The sequence below is a fragment of the Nipponia nippon genome, unplaced genomic scaffold (assembly GCF_047370975.1).
Source record: "Nipponia nippon isolate SJK-2023a ecotype South Korea unplaced genomic scaffold, ASM4737097v1 scaffold_2, whole genome shotgun sequence".
Classification (NCBI taxonomy): domain Eukaryota; kingdom Metazoa; phylum Chordata; class Aves; order Pelecaniformes; family Threskiornithidae; genus Nipponia; species Nipponia nippon.
The window spans coordinates 19647260-19669500 of record NW_028262336.1 but is presented as its reverse complement, the minus strand read 5'-3'; the positions used below and the strand labels follow the sequence as shown (position 1 = coordinate 19669500).

Below are 22241 nucleotides of genomic sequence, written 5' to 3'. Positions count from 1 at the left end.
AAATGGATGAAAAATTTAGAGCACTGAAAAACCGAAGCTTGCTTATATTAAATATTTAGACAACAAACTGGTCATGAAAATATTTCCAACAACATAAAGAAAGCCCAAACAGCTTCAGAAGTGCCTGTGCACAGCTTAGTCCCATCTTAGCTGTAAGTGCCAAGGAGCAGAATTTTTGTAAGAATGTGTGAAGGGCATTTGCACACCCAGAAAAAACAATGCCTAGGTATTCAATTAATTTAGCACAAACCATAAATTAAGTTAGGAAAACAGCCTCATATATAATTGTAATCAAATACAAGCCTGATGAAGATGTGCTATGGAAAAGAGAGAAAATAAGTGACACAAAAGTTAAGAGTGAGAATTTTTAAATATTTCTTAAGCATTTCTGATAATTGAATCTCTAGCATCTTTGAAAAAGAAAGGCAGAAAGCGAACAACAAAATGTGGTCTGGATTTAATTGTATCTGTATAAGTGTCAGAGCAAAAAAGTCATGCTAATTCTGTTATACGTTGTAGACCTTAACATTGAACTTGCACCTTTTCCATCTGCAGAACTCAATTTCATACAAGACAGATGAAGTGCAGTAGCATCAACTTAAACAGGTGAACAACTGAAGCTTATGACAGTCAAGTATTGGTGTATCTCACAACATCAGATTAAGATTTTACTACTCTAATTTACTACTCCATTCTACCTTTTCCAGGAGATCCAGTAGCAGCATAGAGGCAGCAGAAGAACGTGCTGAAGATACGTTTGACATGATATTTCTAAACCAGAATCGTACTAAGTTCCTGAGATCCTGTAGGTCAATTCAGCAGTGCTCAGGAGTTAGAGTAATGCATTGAACTAAAGCAACTGAAATATGGCAGTAGTTCTCTGAAATTGCTGACAAATAGAAAGACAGCAGGCCAAAACTGGAACTGCAGTGCTTTAAACTGACACAGCAAGGTTCACTAGACTGACTGTAAAAGGACTTGAAACAAAATGAATTTGAGCAAATTAAATTCCTCTGGCAAGTTAGCATTAATTTTTGAATCTCTCTCAGTGCTAAGAATTTGGACACAAATGCAAACCCAGCCAATTACTCAAGAGTAATCATATACTGCTCAGCTGAGCTAAGAGCACATTCTCAGTCCCCCCAGTTATAAAACAGGAATTGTACAACCTTCCTGATGAAGGTTTAAGCTAATCCATTTTCCTGTGTAACTGCATGCTCAGCCTCATCTTACTGTGGTCACTTTCTGTGGTTTATTTATATTAAGTAGGTTTTATTTATATTAAGTAGGAGTTACTTGCTTTTTCATGCCTCAACATAATTAAAAAAACAAGGCATCACAAGGAAACTTTAACACGCTGTCATCAAACTGCAATTTTTACATTTGGTTTCTACAAAACGATCTCTTATGAAGAAGGCAAATTGCTAAGTTATTTTTTTGCTGTACACTAAGAATTAAATCAAGATTATACTGATGACGAGTAAGGAGTTTCTTACCTTTTAACTACAGCTTGCATTCATATTAGAAAACAGAAATAAAACTCGCTTTCAAATTCTAAAGGTTTTCTGTACAAACAGAACAGTAAAGAAAAGGATATTTTCCTGGAGTTTCAATACCCACTCTGTAGTCCACGTAACTTTGATACGGATGGAAGTTGAAAATAAAAACGAGGCCTGCTCTCTCAAATGCTATGACCTTATTGGATTCATGCTTTTCACTCACAAAGGCCTAGGCAAGAAAAAAAAACAAAACAAAAAACCCAATACTATAAAATATTTAATTTCTATCTGAATTAACAAAATAAAGAAAAAAAACACTGCTTCTATACCTCATTTCAAGTAAAACAGTCAAAGATTCAAGCAAGATAGATAAGGGCATTAACATGCAAACTGAAATTGTTTACCTACGTAATGTCATAAAATTTTTGTGATTACTAAACTGTAGTTTACTTTTTATAAGGCAATGTAAAATTCAAGCAGTAGAAGCATGTTAGGTATAGAGCACTTGAAAAATTCTTGCTCAAAGATTGGTAACGTGGTCTTTTTATCACATTTTCCTTTCACAAAAAATGCATTCCTTTTATCAAATCAAGTCTTCAATCTACTTTTTATAGGGATCAGCATCACATCTACTGTTAGTAATTTAGAAAATGAAGCACTGGATATGTTTTTTTGTTTGTTTTTTTTTAAATCTGTGTGAGAAATAGCTTTGATAAGCCACATTAGACTTCTGCACGTAACACCTTTGTTCTATTTGCTAAAGCCATTAATAAATAACTAGACATCCATTTAAAAAAAAATTCTTTAAAGTGGATTATGACTAGTATGAAATAATTAAACACTGAGAAATTATAATAATTGAGTTGCTTTGATAAAAAGTACAGTGCAGTATTTATGTAAAAAAGGCAAACACAAAAGTGATAGGTTGAAGACCTGGAGACTGTAACTTACACTATACTATACTGAAAGTATTTTCTCAGTAAGAAAGTAATTATTTCTATAAAGTAAATAGTCAGAACAGTTTACACTTTCCCAAAGCAATCCTTGGATTGGATTACAGAATTTTATGGTCTGCTTTATCCAATCTGCAGTTACTAAATAAAAATAGCAAAAATAATAGGAAAAGAGCTTGCTATGAAGCTAAAAGGAGACTGTCTCAGATTTCTATTATCTGTGGAAGATATTTCAGTGACATGTTTTGACAACTTGAAATATATGGTGGGGCACTACGCAGTGCATAATAAAGTGCTGTTTAAAATTTCTGCATGCAAATTTGGTATTGTTGTTATTCTGAACATGTACCCAACTGGTGACTACAAACTTATCATTTGGTATATAGAGCTTACCGGGGGAGATGCAAGCCAGCCAAATCTTTCCTCCAATTTATTCATATCTCTATCAAATGTATTTAGGAATCTATATCGAAGAAGGTGATCCTCAGTAAGATTAAATTGTCTTCTGGCATAGTGGTAGCTCTCATTATTCCCTTTTCTAGGGAAATCAAGCCATTCTGGATGCCCGAATTCGTTACCTGTATTTAAAAATATTAAGGATCTGTGAAATCACATGCTAAAAATACACTAAAACCGCATAAGAAAGACACATTAAAGTGTATTTCCTTTCTACAAGTGTTAAATTCCAAAGACTAACTGCATACAAAAACTGGTCATTATTAAAATCTTTCTCAGAACATTCATACTTGTTAACAGGTTGGTTTGGCCAATAAAACTAGCAGAGCATAATATCCATGGACTCCAGGGGAAGTATAAAGTGGTGAATGTATTATAACCTCTACACTATCATGCCATGCTTAAAAATTCCTCATTCCCATCTGTTAATAAGAGCAACAAATACAGTCAACCAGGATACAAATTTTAAGGTCACTATGAAATCTAAAAATATCACTGTAAGAGCATAATTGTTTTAGAGTACTTAACAGAAATCAGCAATACCATTCACAATGTCAACTTCCATAACCACAGAGGCAGAAATCACCCATTTTATCAATTAAACTTCAAAACACTCAAAAGACAAGCTGGATGCACTTTAACCATTTTTTTGTTAACTTTTCATCCTGGCTATAAATACTGTCATCACTGTTTCTAGTGTTATAAAAATAGCTATTAAAAAATGTGACTTGAATCTCTCGTTCCTCACTTCCTAGAACAATTCAATAAGACATCGCAGTTCATGTAGCAGGCTAGATTAAAAGTGAGTAAAGCACAATGCTTAGTGATGATGTATACAGCATTTGGTACTGAAAACAAGTGCCTTAAGGGGTGTGACAACTCAGGGATCTAACAGCATGTGTCAATTCAGCCACCTTGCAAGGGCAGCTCCTTTTCCAAACAGAAGACATAGTGTTACGAGCACCAGAGACATTTTTCAGACTGGGATGAAGCATGTTCCAGCTCTGGGTTCCCCTGTGTGTCCACCCGTTCAGGTCCCTTTGAGCATCTGCAAATGCCATTGGATTGCAGTTTGGTTTCCTACAGTAGTAATGCTTCAACAAGTTTGTCAGTCTCATCTTGATTATCTAGCCCACACAACTACTGAATAGACGTCACTAAGACAACGAATAGGTTTATCCAGACTTAGATCACAATCCATTAAAAAAACACAGAAAAAAAGCTGCAATTTAATCAAAGAAGAAAAGCTTAGCTTCTCTTATGTAGAATCCCTGAAGCAAGTCTCAGCTGTCAAAGCTAAAGATTCAGAGGAACACCTCATCTGGGACTCAGTATTTTGAATGACTTTCATGTATGCGAAATTTTTTTGTTTTATATACTGTCACTATTACAGTTTGAGACAAATCCAAAACAGGCTTAATGGTTCTAATTCGTGCTATAACCCACTGCCTAGCAGACTCTCAGTCACTTTGGACTATTCATTTTACACAGGATTAAAATGTGTTGAGTACCTTGAAAGTTAAACACGCAGTTCAAAGCCTATGACAGTTGATTCATCACAAACATTTCAGAGATTGCGCATAACACCTACTCACCATAAAACAGAGACAACAAGTAGTGTACCTGCAAATAAGTATGGGATGTAATATGATCAAATTTAAGAGGGTTTCTATTAAAAGAAAAGATCCCAACATTTCTACAAGCAGTTACTCAAGTTTTGTCAATAAACTGGAGTATTGCGGGCAGAAAAAAGGCAGGAACACAGAGAAGGCAAGCGATGTTTCCTGGATGGATACACGGCATGTGCAGCCACCATCTGCTGTCTCGCACGGCCTGGAAGGCCCTGAGGATACGGTCAGCAGTGACAGCTACGAATTTAAATTTTTCGAAGTGATTTTTGTGTATTTCCATGCTTCACGGGAACAAAGAAATGAACAGAACAAAAGAGAAAGGCTGAACATATATATTTAAGAGAATCCTTCACAGTGGTATCCGTTTTGTAAACGAACTGACAAGTTGTAAATTAAATTTCCCATTCAAAAGCTAAACCACTAAATTTCATATTCAGCTCAAAACCAGAGACAAATATAAAAGAATCAGAATCACAGCAGGACTTTGAAAATGACCTTGGAATAATGCTGGACTGAGCTCTTAAACTGTGCTAACAATATGGTACAGAAAATGAGGAAAGATATTGCTACAAAACAGACACTGTATCTAACCAAATTCAATATTCTCTTAAGAGCTGGGCAAGGTTATTACCTTCTTTCATGATCTGTGCACTATTGAAAAGATAGACTACATGAGATAGCTCAGTTAAAGATAGCAAAAAACATCACAAAGTCAGAGATCATAGCATCATAGAACCGTTAAGGTTGGAAAAGACCTTTAAGATCATCGAGTCCAACCATTAACCTAGCACAGCCAAGTCCACCACTAAACCATGTCCTCAAGCACCATGTCTACCCGTCTTTTAAATACCTCCAGGGATGGAGACTCAACCACTTCCCTGGGCAGCCTCTTCCAGTGCCCGACTACCCTTTCAGTGAAGAAGTTTTTCCTAATATCCAACCTAAACCTCCCCTGGCACAGCTTGAGGCCCTTTCCTCTCGTCCTATCGCTTGTTACTAGGGAGAAGAAACTGACCCCCACCTTGCTACAACCTCCTTTCAGGTAGTTGTAGAGAGCAATAAGGTCTCCCCTCAGCCTCTTCTTCTCCAGGCTAAACAACCCTCAGCTGCTCCTCATAAGACTTGTTCTCTAGACCCTTCACCACCTTCATTGCCCTCCTCTGGACACGCTCCAGCACCTCAATGTCCTTCTTGTAGTGAGGGGCCCAAAACCGAACACAGTACTCGAGGTGCGGCCTCACCAGTGCCAAGTACAGGGGCGCTATCACCTCCCTGGTCCTGCTGGCCACATTATTCCTGATACAAGCCAGGATGCCATTGGTCCTCTTGGCCACCTGAGCACACTGCTGGCTCATGTTCAGGCAGCTGTCAACCACCACCTGCATGTCCTTTTCTGCCAGGCAGCTCTCCAGCCACTCCTCCCCCAGCCTGTAGCATTGCATGGGGTTGTTGTGACCCAAGTGCAGGACCCGGCACTTAGCCTTGTTGAATCTCATACAGTTGGCCCCGGCCCAACGATCCAGCCTGTCCAGGTCCCTCTGTAGGGCCTTCCTACCCTCCAGCAGATCGACACACTCCTGAAAAGATAACCAAGGAAATCATACCTATATGTTAAAGAAAAACAAAAACAAGGGAAATAAGCAATAGAAGATAGCAAATAAATTAGACTAAACTAGCCCATCACTTCAATAGAGTATTTCACTGTAAGTAGAGCATATCTCCATGTTTCTACCATGTACTGACTCTCCCACCTCCACTTGCTTTGCCTATTTCCCCACCACAGTAACCAGTGCTGTTTGAACACTGTGTTTTGTTGTTTCGTGTTTGTTTGTTTTTTAAAGAACAGAAGTGTAGCAAAATACAAAACCAATGTTGATTTCTTAACCATTACTAATGGCCACTAAGTAAAAAAAAATAGTTTAACAGAGTGCAGCAACTTGATAGAAGAGTAAATTACTTGCTGATGTCAGAAAAGCGTGTTGAGGGTCTAAACACTGACTACTCGCACTTTAAACATCTGTTTCTACAGGCACCTTCTGGACAACACAGTCGTGAGCTTTTTGTACCTGTTGCTTGATTTTAAAAGGGTCTCTTGATTTCTTTTTATAGAAAGAAAAATAGAAGTTCATAAATTATGACAGAACGAATTCAAGTAGGCTTTTTCGGTTATGTTTTTAAGACATGGTATAGAGAAAAGGAACTAACATTTAGGATGCAAGCAGGCCTTATAATAAACTCTCGAGAGTGCTTCTGCACTTGAGATGCATTAAAGCTATGCATCCTTTAACAAAAAATACATATCACACTACTTTTTTTTTTAATTGCTGTTTTTTCCTACTTTAACTTTATAACAAATGAGGGGAGGGTCTAGGAAAGGGAAGATATAGGTAACTGACCAGCACTTACTTCTAGAGATAACTAATGGTACCTGTGAAGCATGCGCTGCCCCCTTTCCCATGTTCCACTTCTCATTTCTGACAAGAATCAGCAACATTCACTTCTTGATAATTTTGAAAGCCTCTAAGCATAGAAGTACTATTGGGATTTATTTTCCTGTAATTAATTTGCTGTTTGATAGAAGGGTCCAAAGTACAGATTGACAAGAAGCCAGCTGCTACAAATGATGCAAATCAAGACAATGGAACTAATGTGGGGGAGGCAGAGAACAAAGCTGAAATTAAGTGAAATTTTGATTAGAGAAACAAAGCAAAGACAAACCATTGAAGTGCAATGCATACTAATTTTATCTAGGAATTAATTCAAGTTTGCTATTTCCTACATATTGTGCACATTGGACAACTTTACTATGTACAAGATTTCAAGATCACAGTTCCAACTAGTAAATTAACTTTCTATTACTATAATGAAAATTTACATCACACTTGTTTATTAGGCTAGAAATGCATTTACACCACAAAGTAGTTATGCTGATGATGATTACTTTGAAGTTGTGCCCCACAAGTCATTAAAGTTTTCTTGGTCTCTCTTCTTTAGACATCATTACTAGCAATTCTCTCCCAAAGAATCAGGCTAAGCAGAACTGAAGGTATATTTAAAAGATGCAGCAGGCAGTGTCAAGAGATGCCTGTTATTCTGGTTTGTTTGTATTTTGAATTAAGTGTAACATCAAATACTTTAAAAGCAGTTAAAGCAAGTAGTTTGTTTGATACATCAAAGGTAAGAAGTTTAATTAGGCATATAAGGCTGAACAAGTTTTTAAACAATCTAAAATACTATAGAAAGATCCCATTTAAAGCTGATGAGCTGGAGACTGGACACATTGGGACAGAATTTCAACAGTTCCACCTTAACGTATTTCTATCAAAGTAAGTGGAGTTACGCCAATTTGCACAAGCCAGATAATCAACTCATCCAGGAGTTGCAACTGATTTGAATTTAACTTCACTACCTTTGTGAACAATAACAATGATGACAATGCAACAATCTGCAAATTATAAATAGAATCAGTGTAAATGAGATCTAGATAGCATATGCTATTTATCATTATTTCAAAAAATAAACATTTCAAAGAATTAATCCTAATTTTCCCTAGTTGTGAAGCTCTTAGATATTAAGCAATTCTGATACTTTGTATTTACTTGTGTTTGTACCGAACCTTCTTCAGCCCCTTCAGTAATTAAAACTTAACACTTATACTACCAAAACCAAATAAGAAACTTCATACTGCCTTCAAATTATGAGAGAATGAGCACCATTACAAGCATTCATTTAATCTTGTTGGCCATGCAACAATATAATAAAGTGAAATTCCAAATGTACTCCTGCTGAAACACTTGTGTTAGATGACTGGGAGACCTTCATATTTTTTTAGTCTCTCTCTAGCAGTGGTATTCAATGACATATTGGTCCCCAAAAGACTAACAAAAATCAATTCAGGCAAACAATTGTAATTCCTGCATAAAACACAAGCTAGAGGAAATATCACATATGGGGAAGTGGTAAAAAAAGAGGTATTGGTAAAATCAGTTGTGTGAGAAAAGTATTTTTCTCCCGTTTTCTGAAAATATCAGATATGTTCTCTTTCCAATCTATGATAAGACAAAAATCAGGATAAACATTGTATTTGTTTTGAAACTCAATCTTCTGTATCTCCTAGGGGAGAAGGGAGGGGATGCTTAACCTTGCCTGTGTTAAAGGACCAAAGAATGCATCTCCTCTGGTGTGATACAGTCATGAAAAAACACAAGCATGCCTCTAATGTATCAAAGACACAGGAAAGTATTGAGTCCTTATGGATTCTCAATGGTTATCCTAGGTCACACCAGGGATACTGTACTCTGTCCAGAGTAGCTGACCAGAAGAACCAGGCCAGTTACAGAATAACATTTTTAAGAATTCCCTGGGATGTGTGATTTGTTGCTCCAAGAAGAAATCTTTCAGTTTATTTAGAAACATAGTTTCTTGTTCTTCCACCAGAGTAACATTGATTTAATTTATATAGCACTAAATGAAAGCTTCTGTTATAATGACTTTTTCCTGCTTTTACAGCCTCTCTTTTCTTCTGTAGTACTTCTCAATCTCAACTGTTATCACAGAAAACTGTTTGGAAGTATGGCTTTAACACTATTCAGGTATGACACTCCAGCCCTATTTCTTAATATACCAGTAAACCCTATTGAATCAGAATTAAATGTCCATTTAGTTGCCTGTTTCCAACAGTGGCCAAAAGCAGGTGCCTAGAAAAGGACCAAAAAACAAAAGAAGCATCCTCTTAATATACTCCACCAGCCTCCATTCATTATCAGGACACAGCAATGATTATTTTTTTCTTTTTTCCTCCTCCTCCTCTTACAGACTATACTTTATGCATAAAACTAACATGGAAGCCTGTACTACATTTTCACACAGTCAGCATAGGAAGGTAGCACCTTCAAATGTCCTACCTATCATTTCAATATCCAAGCTTTTAAATAGCAAACATTCTCCTACTGAGGCTTTAAGCCTCCCCCTCTGCCCTGAGAAATCCTAAAGAAAATGATGGTGGTCCTCCCCAACATCATAAGGATCAAACTACAATACTAACTGCAATTTCTTCCAAATTCTATGATTAATTGTTGAAGCTCGGAAAAAAAAATAAAAACAAAAAACCCAACAAAACAAAAAACCCAACAAAAATCCCACAACAAACATTAAACAACCTTCAAGATAACCTAAAATAAATTTTCAGAATGTCATCCTTAGATATATGAACCATAGCTTTTTGATAACTACTGGTAATTGTGAAACTTCTTCTATGAGACTGTTCCATAAAATAAGATTTGTGTGCTGGGGACTATCGGTTCTGGCAAAATCTTAGTCAGGACAATATACTCTCCATCTCTTCTTTTGGGACTTTCATATTAATAAACCAAAACTGAGTCACAGAGAAACTGCTTATGGATTCAAAGAATTTGTGACCACAGCTAGGGTGGAGGAGACTTGCCTGTCATGATCCCGGAGACTCTGCAGATGACCCTCTTCCCCTCACTTATCTGTCTACAATTCATTTGAATAAAACTCAAAATATTTCAAGAACTCTGAAAATTGGTTTCTATTCTTAATTCCTAAGAAACGAAAACATAGATTTGCAAAAATCCAATAGAATTGGAAAGAATAAATTACAGCGTAAAAAAATTTACAAACCCATGAAAACTGTGTGTATATAAACACATTATTCATGACATGTACCAAAGCTTTTGGCAACAGAAAATTGTACAACATTGCTCAGCAGGAAAATATTAACTTTAGAAGTTATATTCATCAAGCCAAGTATTTTATTACTTTTTATACTTTTTTTAAAAGGGCATTTACTGGTTACTGACCTTTTCTTCGTCTTTGTAGTATACATCACTTGCAATAAATGCCTTCTTGTCAAAGCAAACAGATCAGCTTTATTATTCCCTCAGTCATTAAGGCAAACAGGCACAGGTTAATACAAACAAATCATCCACGAAAGCAAATATTCTGATATCAGACACATTGTTTAAATTCAAGAGGCTTCAAAATTTACTATTGCTTTTTTATAGAAGCCAACAAATGCTTACTGAGTCTGTGCTCTTGAAAGATACTCTAATTTTACACTACTGTTAAAAGGTCCAGTAGTCTGATTTTCCTATTTTAATATACTGGCCACTTCAAATCACATCATGCTATTGCTTGGTACACAATTAGTCAACCCTAGATAAATACAGTTAATCTGTACAGTTAATTTTTGAAGGGATGCTGCACCTGTAACCTCTAGTCTAACCTGCTGCACTGAAGCAGGATCAAGTCATATGAGGAACCTGACCCTGCCTCAACACAGCAGGCTGCGCTGAAGGTACATTTAAGTCCTGAGGAAGAGCTTACACCATAACTCTTGCTTTGTACTCTTACTCTTTTTAGTCTTTTCTCTCTGCAAGTACCTTGAAAAAATGAATGAAAACTATAAATGCATTGGTGCCTTTGGTAGATGCTTATAATAGAAATGTTAAGTCACTTCAAAATTTAAAGCTTTTTAAAAATTTTAAATAAATAAATTACAGTTCTGTCCCCTCTTCAAAAAACGTTTAAAATTAAATATAATTCTCTGGGTTGCAGTATACCAATAAATGACTTGCTTCTTTCCCATTCCCCATTCCTATCAAGGTTGGCCTGTCTTCACTCATTTCCTACTGAAGTTAAAAAGTTGGAGTTATCGTACTGTACAGTTTTATAATGTTGATAGAACAGTTCCAAGTTCTTAAAGGAGGTAATTTTCCAACTGTTCCAACAAAAGTTCCAACCATATTAAATAGCATTATTTAGTCCTCATAATTCAAACCTATACCTTCCTTTTGTCAGATCAATTACAGAAAAAAAATCCCCAAGTGACAAGAAAACAAGCAATTCCACTCAGAAGCACCAACTCCATATACCCATATTAGGGAAGGCTGGATGGCTGAGGAGCTTGCTTACATAGAGGAGCAGCCAGGTACAGGGATAGTGGACAGACCATGGCAATGCGTAGTATGATTTACTTTACTTTTCAACAGAAGCAGAGCGCGGGACAGTTATGCCAGCATGTTCGTATTTAGTAGAACTATATTTACGCAGGAAAAATATTTATCTGGAATAAATACTTCTTTTCTGTACTTATTTGTAGTGTTCCATCAAGAGTATTCAATGAAATATTAGCGGCACCACTGATAATAGTATTCAGTTCCTAGGGGCAGATTCATGTTTTCCCTTGAATGCTTTAGTGAGCAGAGCTCAAGAATTTTTGCAGTTCATACTAATGGACCATGGGAAGTCATCTAGGCTGAAAAGGACCCTGAGAGGGTAGTTATTTTACTAACCTACTCTTAGAAACTTTCAGGACTGAAAGTTTACATTTCAGCAGTCCTCCCCCAGTGTAGAACAATACATTTCAGACTTAAAATTTACTCCATGCTCACATACAGTATTCAAAAAACTGAGTACCAACGTAAACTATTTGTGTTGCTGTTACAGTTTCAATTTCGCTGTTTCTGATTAGCTGTATGTTGGTAAAAAACAAGGGACTGACTTGGACACTGTGACATTTCCACTATGCTCTATGTGTACATGTGCAGTATGCAGTATTTAGTTAACCACTTTCAAGAGTTCACTAAAATATTTAGGAGCAGAAATATTCCACCACACATTACAAAGGTTAAAAAAGAAAGAAAAACAACAACAAAACCCAACAAAAACATACAGAACCAATGACAAGAAACTTTCCTGAACAGAAGATGTGGTCAAAAGTTCTAGCTACATCTTTGATTGTGGCATACTGCCGGGCATTGACTGGTACCACAGCTGACAGGTCTGTGAGCTTAAAAAGGGAATCGAGGACCAGACTGGAACAGGAAGAGATCACACAAAGATGGGAAAAGTTTTGCCATAACACATTAAATAAATACCACTTCTCTTACTGGTGTCAATAAATCCACAATTTCATCCTCTAATTTTGAAAGATTATATAGAGGATTATGTTAGTGGAAGAGAAAGAACATGTAAACCAAAGAAAGAGACCACTTGACCACCATAGTATTTGATACATAGGAAAGTTAAAGCTTTTCATATAATATAAATCAGCAAATGGAAGTTGTTCAGTAATATTCTGTTCTTCCTATAGGAAAAAGATGTAGTTAACATTAAAGAAGTATGCATTTGTTAACAGCACAAAATAAGAAAATTTGAAATGAAAGTTTGGACTGACTAAAAAAGCAGCTCAGAAGTAAAAAAAAAAAACAAAACCAAAAACAAAACAACAACAACCAAAAAAGAAAAATACATGAGTCTTATTCCACAAAACTGGCAACCTAGCATTTTTATCAAGGTGGTGATAGGGGAAAAAAAATAGGCATTTTGTGAACGAAGGAGCACAATGAAGACTGTTAAAAAAAAAGAAAAAAGCAGACAGTACAGTCTAGAGTAAAACCCAATAGACAAAACAGAAGGCAGATTGTGAGAAGCCATGCAGATTATGGAGAAGTCATTTGAAGGAAAAGAGATATCAGGATGGAGAAGCAGGCAATAGTGAAAGACAAAGCAGAGCATCAGAAATACAATGTTTATATTAAATTGTCTTATCTGGGGTTGTAGCAAACTATGCTTGCATAAGGGAGAAGTCATGTCCAAAAAGATACTTAGTAATTTTCACTGCAAGTCAGGTTTTTCTGCATATGCAGAGACATCCACCTTAGTAGCCTGACTGCAGATGGCCTAGTCATGCAATCCTCAGAAAAGTAAAAAATGCACAGAGAATGTCAGCTCTCCTCTCTTCAGGCAATACTCAAGCACACACAGAGTCCACCTGCAACTGCCAGATCATCTGTTCCAGGAAATCACCTCCTTTCTTTTATATACATCATTATACGCACTACAAATATTTATATCTATGTAACAAATACTTCATACACAGAATTGATGCAATAAGGAAACAAAAAGGCAAATAGGCACTGACTGGGAACTTATTCCACTGTCCACATATCAGGCTGGTCATCCTTATGCCAAAGAAGAAAAAAGTGATACAAGGTCTTGCTTTCTTGAAACAGTACAAATCAGCCATCAGAGAGTATTTCTGGTTGCAGTTGTGAACATGATCTTACCTAGTGTCCGCAAAGAAGTACATTCCCAAGATTCCTCCTTAGAATCACATATAACCACTTTGGGCCCACATTAAAGCTTCTTTCTGCCAGCTGCCTCCTGCCCTCCACCTGCGGCTGACTCAACCCCGCCATACCGAGAATGGATTTATAAACTTCCTAAAAAACATTTGTTTTAATAGTATCTTCTCAAGACCTTCACAATTTTAAACACCTCTCATTTGCCACTGTTTTCAGTGGTATTTTCAAAAACAGAATTCTGTGGTTATTGTAAAGTCTTTGAAAAGGTAGAGCATCATACTGCTAGCTACACCACCTTTTCCTGAAAGAGATGGAAAACACCAATCACCTGAAGCAAGTAGGACCTGGGCACTGTGGCACAGCTCTTAAAGAGCACAGAGACCTACCTCTGATGTGCTCAGTCTCAAGGCTGTGGCTGACAATGTTAGACTCCTCTGATGTAAAAAAACAAAACCAAAAAAAAACCAAACCACAAAAATAACCCAAACCATACACACCAAAAAAACCCTACAAAACAAAAAACCCAACACCCCCCAAAAAAGACCCCCAAGCCCCCCCAAAAAACAACAAAAAACCCCCACCCCGCAATCAGAAGTATTTCTAAGTTGACATACCAGATATGTTTCAATGTAATTAAGAAAATGGATTTATTTTTATTCTTAATGTTACATAAGCTACATAAGCAATTTGTGAACTTTGAAAGTACAAGCAATATTCTGTTTGCACGACTTGGCTCTGTTTCAAAGCAACCTATTCCTGTAATGTCTCACCACTGTGAGCTTACATATACACAAGTATATATACAATATATAAAAATAAAAATATATAATATAAATTTATATAAAAATGTAATAAAACCACCTATTTGTTTCTAAAACCAATTATACACAATCGCTGAAATCTTAGATGTAACTAATATCTAACTTGAGTTGTACTTTAGGTATGCAAGAATATTTGCTTAGGAATTAGTTGGAACAAACAGAAAACAGGTAAAATCAAGCAGAAAACCAGCTACAGCGCTAAGTGTACTGCATGTGAGCTAGTCCTATTATGAAACATTTCCAGTTTGTTAACATGCTCTCTATAGAAGACTCCACTGCAATGGTGATCACGCTATCCATGCGTTTTTCAGTAGCGCGCTCACCATTTTGGATGTGCTACCTGCCTACTCCCCCCTGAACCTCTCAAGTGAATACACATATGCAATAGTACTTCATACTGGTAGATGATCGTTGTTGTTTTCAAATGCATGTTTTCTAGATTTATATGAGGGTAGCCAAGCTGAAAACGTGGCTTGCGCTTCTAACACAAGGTAGCGGTGTTGTGACGGCGCTTACCTGAGGAACTTATTTTGCATTCTCTGATTGCATTTCATTGATATCTATTCCTACAAAGACCTGCTTCACTTACAAAGTTACACTGAAGTCAGAGAAGCCTGTTTGCGAGCATGGTCCTTAGCAGGTCTTTCAGACAGGTATCATATCACATGTCCTCGCACTACACTTTGGTCTGAGATACAGAACAAATGAGAAAGTTTTGCAGAGCTCCTGAAGAAAGCGCTAGAAATCTGATGTATTTGTGATAGATGCCAGCACATCTCATCATGGCACGCTGACTGGCCTATGAGCTTTCTGTGCTTAAATAGCCCAGCTTTTACAATTCAGCTCAGTTCTGATGGAATGCATAATTAACTGACTTGCTGTGAATGAATGCAACCCCTGTACAATTAGGTCTGGACATAGTTTAGTCTCTGAGATAAGTTGTAAAGTTCGAAGGTCTTCTCCGAGTCCTTGGACAAAAAAAAAAGCGAAGAAACCAGCACAGAAAGTAAGAGTCAATATCCTAACCTCAAAATAAAAGTTTCTAGAAATAAAAGAGTACAAAATTTGATATAAACTTATAACACTCGTGCAGAAAATCTTAATGTTAGCAGAGAACTTCACCACGCTGAAGTGTGAAAAAACAGGAAAATTATTCCAAAATAAGTCATATATCACATTTGATAAGAAACTTTTTGCATTAAAATCCTCAGAGATTCCTAACTCAGCAATTACACGTTATGGCAACATGCAAAGAAGTTTTTGAACATAATCACATCTTCCAATTATATACTGTTTAGAAAATACTAATGGTAAGATACAGACATATTTTCAAAGTGTTCATTTGAGTGTTTTAATTATTATGGAGTTTGACAACACCACTCCAACATCATGCATGTAGTGCTTGGCTAGTAAATCTAAACTCATTGTTAAGAAGGAAGGCAAACGTTATGACCCAGAATTGCATATTAACAATGTTTCGGAACACAGAAAGCCTTCCACAATGAGAAGAGTTGCAAGCATTTTAAAGTCAGGTTTCTTTTACACAGTTCTCTCAATTTGTTTCAAGAAATAGACTTGCCTCAGTGAGCTGATAAAAAAGCACAGCCCTGGCAAAATCCAGCATTCCTACTGTTCAGCACAGTGTATTTTCTTTCTACAACTACTTCAATTCCACTACTTAGCAGGAAGACATTTAAATTTTTATTGTACTTCTACTCTCAGCAAAAGAAGGTACGAGGCTGATGCGAAATAATCATGCACTGAGGATTTAAGTTTATATCAGGTTTGTTGTTTGTTGCCTTTGTGTGTTTTTTTTTTTTTCCCTAAATACACAGCAGATGAAAATAAATGCCAGCTACTGACACTGAAAAAGATTGGCCAACTATCCCCTTTGCTTCAGGGCTACTGCTGTGGGAAGAATGAAATATTAGCCATCTGTAAAATTCAAACTTGCTGCAGAAAATATACAGAATCCACATTTTGAGTCATATGCTTTGCTAATGGTTTAAAACAATCCTGAGATAGGATATATCAGTTAATCTGCTTTCCTATACACTTATTAAAGTAAATGTGATGCCTGAGATAATTGAAGAATTGAATGCGGAATTGTATGCATAGGCAAAGGACACCAAGTGTGGGCAACAAATAGAACGCTTCATACTACCACTTTCAAATGCTCATACTAAACTATTTTCAGACAGCAATACACTGCATGAGCTACAAGAAGTAAAAGGGTCCAAAATATATCCCAGCTATGTATGCCTGAGTTCACCAGTTGACAGCTAGTTTGTGTCACCTCAGTTATTTAACCCAACAGCAGAGTTTGAAGAAGGGAGAAAGTAAGCGTCAATCAGACCCAGCAGAAACTGGAAAGCCATGTTTATAAAAAAGGCAAGATGCTGCATCAGGAGCAGTAGAGGCCCTTGCTGAGTTTAGGGTTAGCCGAGTTTGGACTACCCTGCTGGTCACAGAAGCAAAAATCCAGCGGAAAGTCTGAGCCAGCAGCCACTGCCTCCTACAGCTGTAAGATATTGCATATCAGGTGCCCCATGCTGCCTTGTAGGGAGGTAAGTAACACCGCACAAGTCCAGCCTAGCCCACTTGGGCTGCCTACAGCGATCAGCAGAAACTGCTGCAAGTCCTCCAAGCATAGCTGTTGATCCACAAAATTACAACATGCCACTGAGAAAAAAGAGTGATGTTGCTCTCATTTGTAGCCCATAGTCCCACTTGAAGCACCGAACAGCACAGCAACTGCATAAGGTATTACCTTGGGAAAGAGTGATGAGATTTACGTCCAGTTGCTAACGCACGCATTAGTTTTCTAGCTCTATTTAAAGACGAAGCAAAACCACCAACCCCAAATCAGAACACAACACAGTATTATGCATTACTTTTTTGGTATTTCCACTCAAACCACCACAGTGTTTCAGTATGATTTGCTGGCGTTTTAGAAGAAATTTAGTAACTCAAAATATGTTGCTATTTAAAAAAACATCTAACAGTAGTTCAGATAGGGATTCTCATTAATCAGACAACATGTTTAAGTGGTTAAAGAAGAATGACACTAACCAAAGTCAAAACTGACTATTTAAGTTAGGAAAATACAAGCCTGCCAAAACCTCCTTGTTGAAGCATGAGTATTTTGAGCAACCTGAGGAGTAAAGGGGAAGCCTCAAGAGTTTCAAATTCTTATTTGCACTATGCCAAATTAAACAGTACATTTACATTCAGATTCATTTTCCTTCTGCTTACTAGTAAATAAATAGATGAAAACAGTACTATAAACAGTTTACATTCTATCAAGTGGAAATAATTTCCTGATTTTTCATTTCACAAAAATTTGACTTTTCATCTTAATTTGAAAGAAAAAAAGAAAACTAGCTTTGAAATATACCCATATTCCAAAGAATGAAACTGCTGCTTTGCAGAGCATGTTTCAAAAGCAGTATCATCAGTGGTTCATAAATATTTATGTTGGTATAAATATAATCAGTGTATATATCAAAAGAACATTCCCCATCAATTTACCTAATTTGTGTATTCATTGTTTGAGAGTCTCTTTTCCCCTTCTTTCAACTTGTTCATTGTTATCTTTAGGGTTTTGTGGGGCATTTTTTTGGTTGCCCCCCCCCCCTTTTTTAAAGGTACTCTTACATAAGGAATGAAAGAAGGTGACTGCTGTACTTAAGACTATAACCAGACACTCGAAAGCAATTTTTCTAAGTGATGGTTATTAGTTTTAGCGTATTTCCAATGTGCTAGCATAATAATTGTCTGGTGACAGCATAATCTGTTGCAAGATCTCTGCTCATTACAGTCAATCATAACCAGGATGCCTAAAGCAAGATCATTTGTATTGTTGGGGTTTTTTTGACATTGGGTTGGGGTTTTTTTGTTCAGAAAGAACAGTTAGAGATCGGTAGTCAGGGTCTCTGGTACTTTGCCATGCTACAAAAGGGGCAGAAGAGTCCCATCTGCCTAACTGATGATCGACTGAACTACTTATGACTATCAGGCAGTATATTGAACTAAGAAGTCAACTGTTCAGTCATGAAACAGAAAAGGTATGGCGCAAATTGAAACGCCTTGCCTGTCTGTAAATGAGATCTTCTAATGAAGGTGCACAAAAGGTATGTATTAATGAGCAAAAACCTCCAATGATGTAGTTATGACCTGATCAAGGCAGTAATTGCCCTGGTATTCTCTCTCCCTCTCACTGGAATAGGGACCAAGTCTCACACAGTTTTCAAAGAGTTATTCTGAACTTTTTGCAAGATGTGATGTGTCTGTCAAATAGAGGGTGACTGCACCTGCATGATGTTAAAAATCAGAATTCATTTAAAATCACTGAGATGTGGTGCTTCCACAAAAATACTTAGTCTTGGAACACTCACTACATCAGCTCCTAAAATTTAGTATAGATATGCAATTGCTTCACATGGATGTTATGCATACAAAGTGTTTTATATGGATGGAAGTGTTACAAAATTTGATTTTAAAGCATCTTAAACCTGATCCTTAAATCATCTTTATTCACATCTCAGAGTATAAAAACCAAAAAAGTAAAAGTTAAAATAGCAACATAATGCTTTCATATTATTAAAATACTTTTGAGTGTTTACAACACCAGAATAGCATAAAGAAAGCCTGTAATTAAGAACCAGTCTCTGAAGAGCATTACCTTCTTATGCTAATCTACAATTAATTACATTAGACACTGTGAACTTCTGATGATGTGCTTTTAGACTATGAAATAAAAAAAAACCACAAATGAATTGTTCTGCATAGCACAGAGTTAGCAACTTTATGAAGCAGGTCCCTGTTTGAGTTAGTGAGGATGGTGCTGCCAGTATGGGTGTGCGCGTGGAGAATGCAACTACTGCGAAGGCTAGGGCAGACCATTACAAGTATCCTGATGAACAGATGGGCTAGATTTACAAGCGTAATTTAAAGATAGTCTCGACTCACCTTTACATTAAACCAGTGTAAGCACAATTGAGAAATGGGTGAAAGGAAAAAAAAAATATATATACAGGCAAGAGAAAATAGAGGAAAGAAGAAAAACGATTTAGCAGGTTTAGATAAAGCCCATCAGGCAATTGCCCAGCAGGCAATAGCTTTGGAAGCTGAAGCGAAACATTGCTTTTCAGATAAAAAGAGGACTTAGAGAATTGGTACTGATGGCACCTTTGCTACAAGTAGCAAGTGATTTATAAAATAGTCTCCAAAAGCTGTAAGATTAGAGAACAATTGTCCAGTGAGGCCTTCATCATATTTTTGTTTGCATGTGGGGAGACAGGAAAAAAAAAAAAAATCTTGCAATATTGAGAGAACAGGCTTAAAACAAGATCATAGAATCATAGAATAGTTTGGGTTAGAAGGGACCATTACAGGTCATCTAGTCCAACCCCCCTGCAATGAGCACGGACATCTTCAACTAGATCAGGTTGCTCAGAGCCCCATCCAACCCGACCTCAAATGTTTCCAGGGATGGGGCATCTACCACCGCTCTGGGCAACCTGTTCCAGTGCTTCACCACCCTCATTGTGAAAAATTTCTTCCTTATATCTAGTCTGAATCTACCCTCTTTTAGTTTAAAACCATTACCCCTTGTCCTATTGCTACAGGCCCTGCTAAAAAGTTTGTCCCCACCTTTCTTAGAAGCCCCCTTTAAGGACTGAAAGGCTGCAATAAAGTCTCCCCACAGCCTTCTCTTCTCCAGGCTGAACAACTCCAATTCTCTCAGCCTTTCTTCACAGGAGAGGTGTTCCAGCCCTCTGATTATTTCTGTGGCCCTTGCCTGGACCTGCTCCAACAGGTCCAGATGCTTGTTGAAACTTAAAACATAACAGGGAAACAAACTAGACTATAACTGAATGTTACCATGTTTTCTTCGAAAAATCAGTTGTAGCAGAAATCATCTTTTCTGCATGTTTAGTTAATCTTCCACATTCTCCTTCCCTTCTACTTGTGAATAGGGCATGCCTTAAAGGAACAACTTTAAAAGACATCAGAAGATTCACAAGATGCACTGACTAAAATGGCATTATTCTACCCCCCTTCCTTCAGGTAATCATCCTCACCACAAGCAGAAGAACTAGAGAAAAGATTTTGGCCATTTGCCCGCCAATAATACGTCTTTTGATGAAGAGCTTTTAAGAGGTACTCAGCATATCATCAGACAGAGCTTCTGACAATTTTTTAATTTCACCTACCAATTTTCACGTTTTAGTAGAGAAAATTGTTCAAATAACTAGGAAATCCAAGACCCAATAAAGCACTCCAGCATTTCCTGATGATTGGCATATTACATATGTAACTCCAAATACACATCAGCCCATACATTACAAGCGCTAGTATGAGGTATGTGTACATGAGTCAAGCAGCATGGGTTCACAAACAGAAGCAGAGGACACCTGCGGGACTTCAAGCTACTGGTGATGGTTCTTTCTTATTTAGGAAAGCCTCAGAAGAGGTAAAAAAAAATTCAAGAACTTTCTATAAATAGCTTGTTGAATTCACCACGTTGCTTCATGCCACCAGCTTTTACGAAGGAAGACACTATTCAGTATGTCTTATTCCTCACCCAAAGCCAACAGGAAAGCCTAAGCTACGTATTTTGCTATCTCTAGCTGCATTTATATTGACAGGAAGATGATGTCAGAGTATACAGTTAGGTTCGGGACTGAGACACCAAGAGTGAGCAAAGTGACCTGCCTGAAGTGACTGGCATATACGTGATAGAACAGAAAAGTACTTTTTATTTTTTTTTTTTTATTTTTTTTTTTTTACACAACTCCAGTTTACTTCCTGAATTTGAGAAAAGATCAAATAGAATTTTGTAATATTAAAAAGAAATTAACCAAAACCCTCTGGGGGGCTTCACTGGGAACTGATCAAGTGCTCTTTCTTATTGGTCTGGTGCTGCAGGTGGGAGAAAAGTTGCATTTTGGACAGTGTGTTCTTGTAGCAGCTGAGGAAGGGACAACTGACCAAGCGTCTTCATAGATCAGAAAGCTAACTTTTGTCTAGAGTCATTCACATAAGAAAGGAAGGTATCAAGAAGCAAGACTGGTTACCTATCTTAATATTTGTGGTTTTTTCTAACAACTTTGTTCAAAGGAAGTTAGGAAAAAAGTGAATAGTTGTAAATGAATGGTCTAGCACTGTGAACCTATAAGATCCAGTTTCCAAGAAACAGAGGTTCGCCATGAGCTATCCCCTCACTTTGTTCCATTATATTCTGCCTCTGTATCTGCAGATTACAGCTAACCCTTCTGGTTTTGAAATTCAACAATTTGCTATACACACAGATGCAAATGACAGTATTCACCTGATACTTGAAATGCATTTAAATTAGCCCTAAGACCTGAATCAGCTGAAGACATAGCAAAGCTGGGAACCTTTCTAGACATAACTAATTATTTTAGGTTTTGTTTGTGACACCAAGTTAATAGATACAAAATAAATTTACACTGATAAATGAGAATCAGAGCAGAAATTATTTCTAGATTACATTACAGCTGCTTAAAACATCATAGAATTTTAATTTGTTTTTCAGGTTTTGAAACAAATACTTCTGAACTAGCTACATAAAATAATATAAGCAATCTCGTCTAAGTAGCCACCTCCCACTTTTTTTTCCTTGACCAATTTTTACCAAAAGAATATTTTAACACATACTGATCCTTTCCCTACCCCAAAGTTTCATGTAATTGCTAGAATTTATTTTGTATGCATGCATTATTTTAAAACATTATTTCCAAAA

General features: G+C 36.9%; 1 protein-coding gene across 4 annotated transcripts in view; it reads right to left on the bottom strand.

Moving 5' to 3' along the window:
• Positions 1–22241, bottom strand: part of GBE1 (1,4-alpha-glucan branching enzyme 1) — a 165765-nt gene that overhangs the window by 25928 nt on the left and 117596 nt on the right. For all 4 annotated transcript variants that reach the window (XM_087758415.1, XM_087758416.1, XM_087758417.1 and 1 more), the window contains 2 exons: positions 2846–3030; positions 1600–1728 (listed from right to left, as the gene is read on the bottom strand). In XM_087758415.1, the coding sequence (XP_087614541.1) occupies positions 1600–1728; positions 2846–3030 (314 nt within the window). The remainder of the gene's footprint in view (positions 1–1599; positions 1729–2845; positions 3031–22241) is intronic.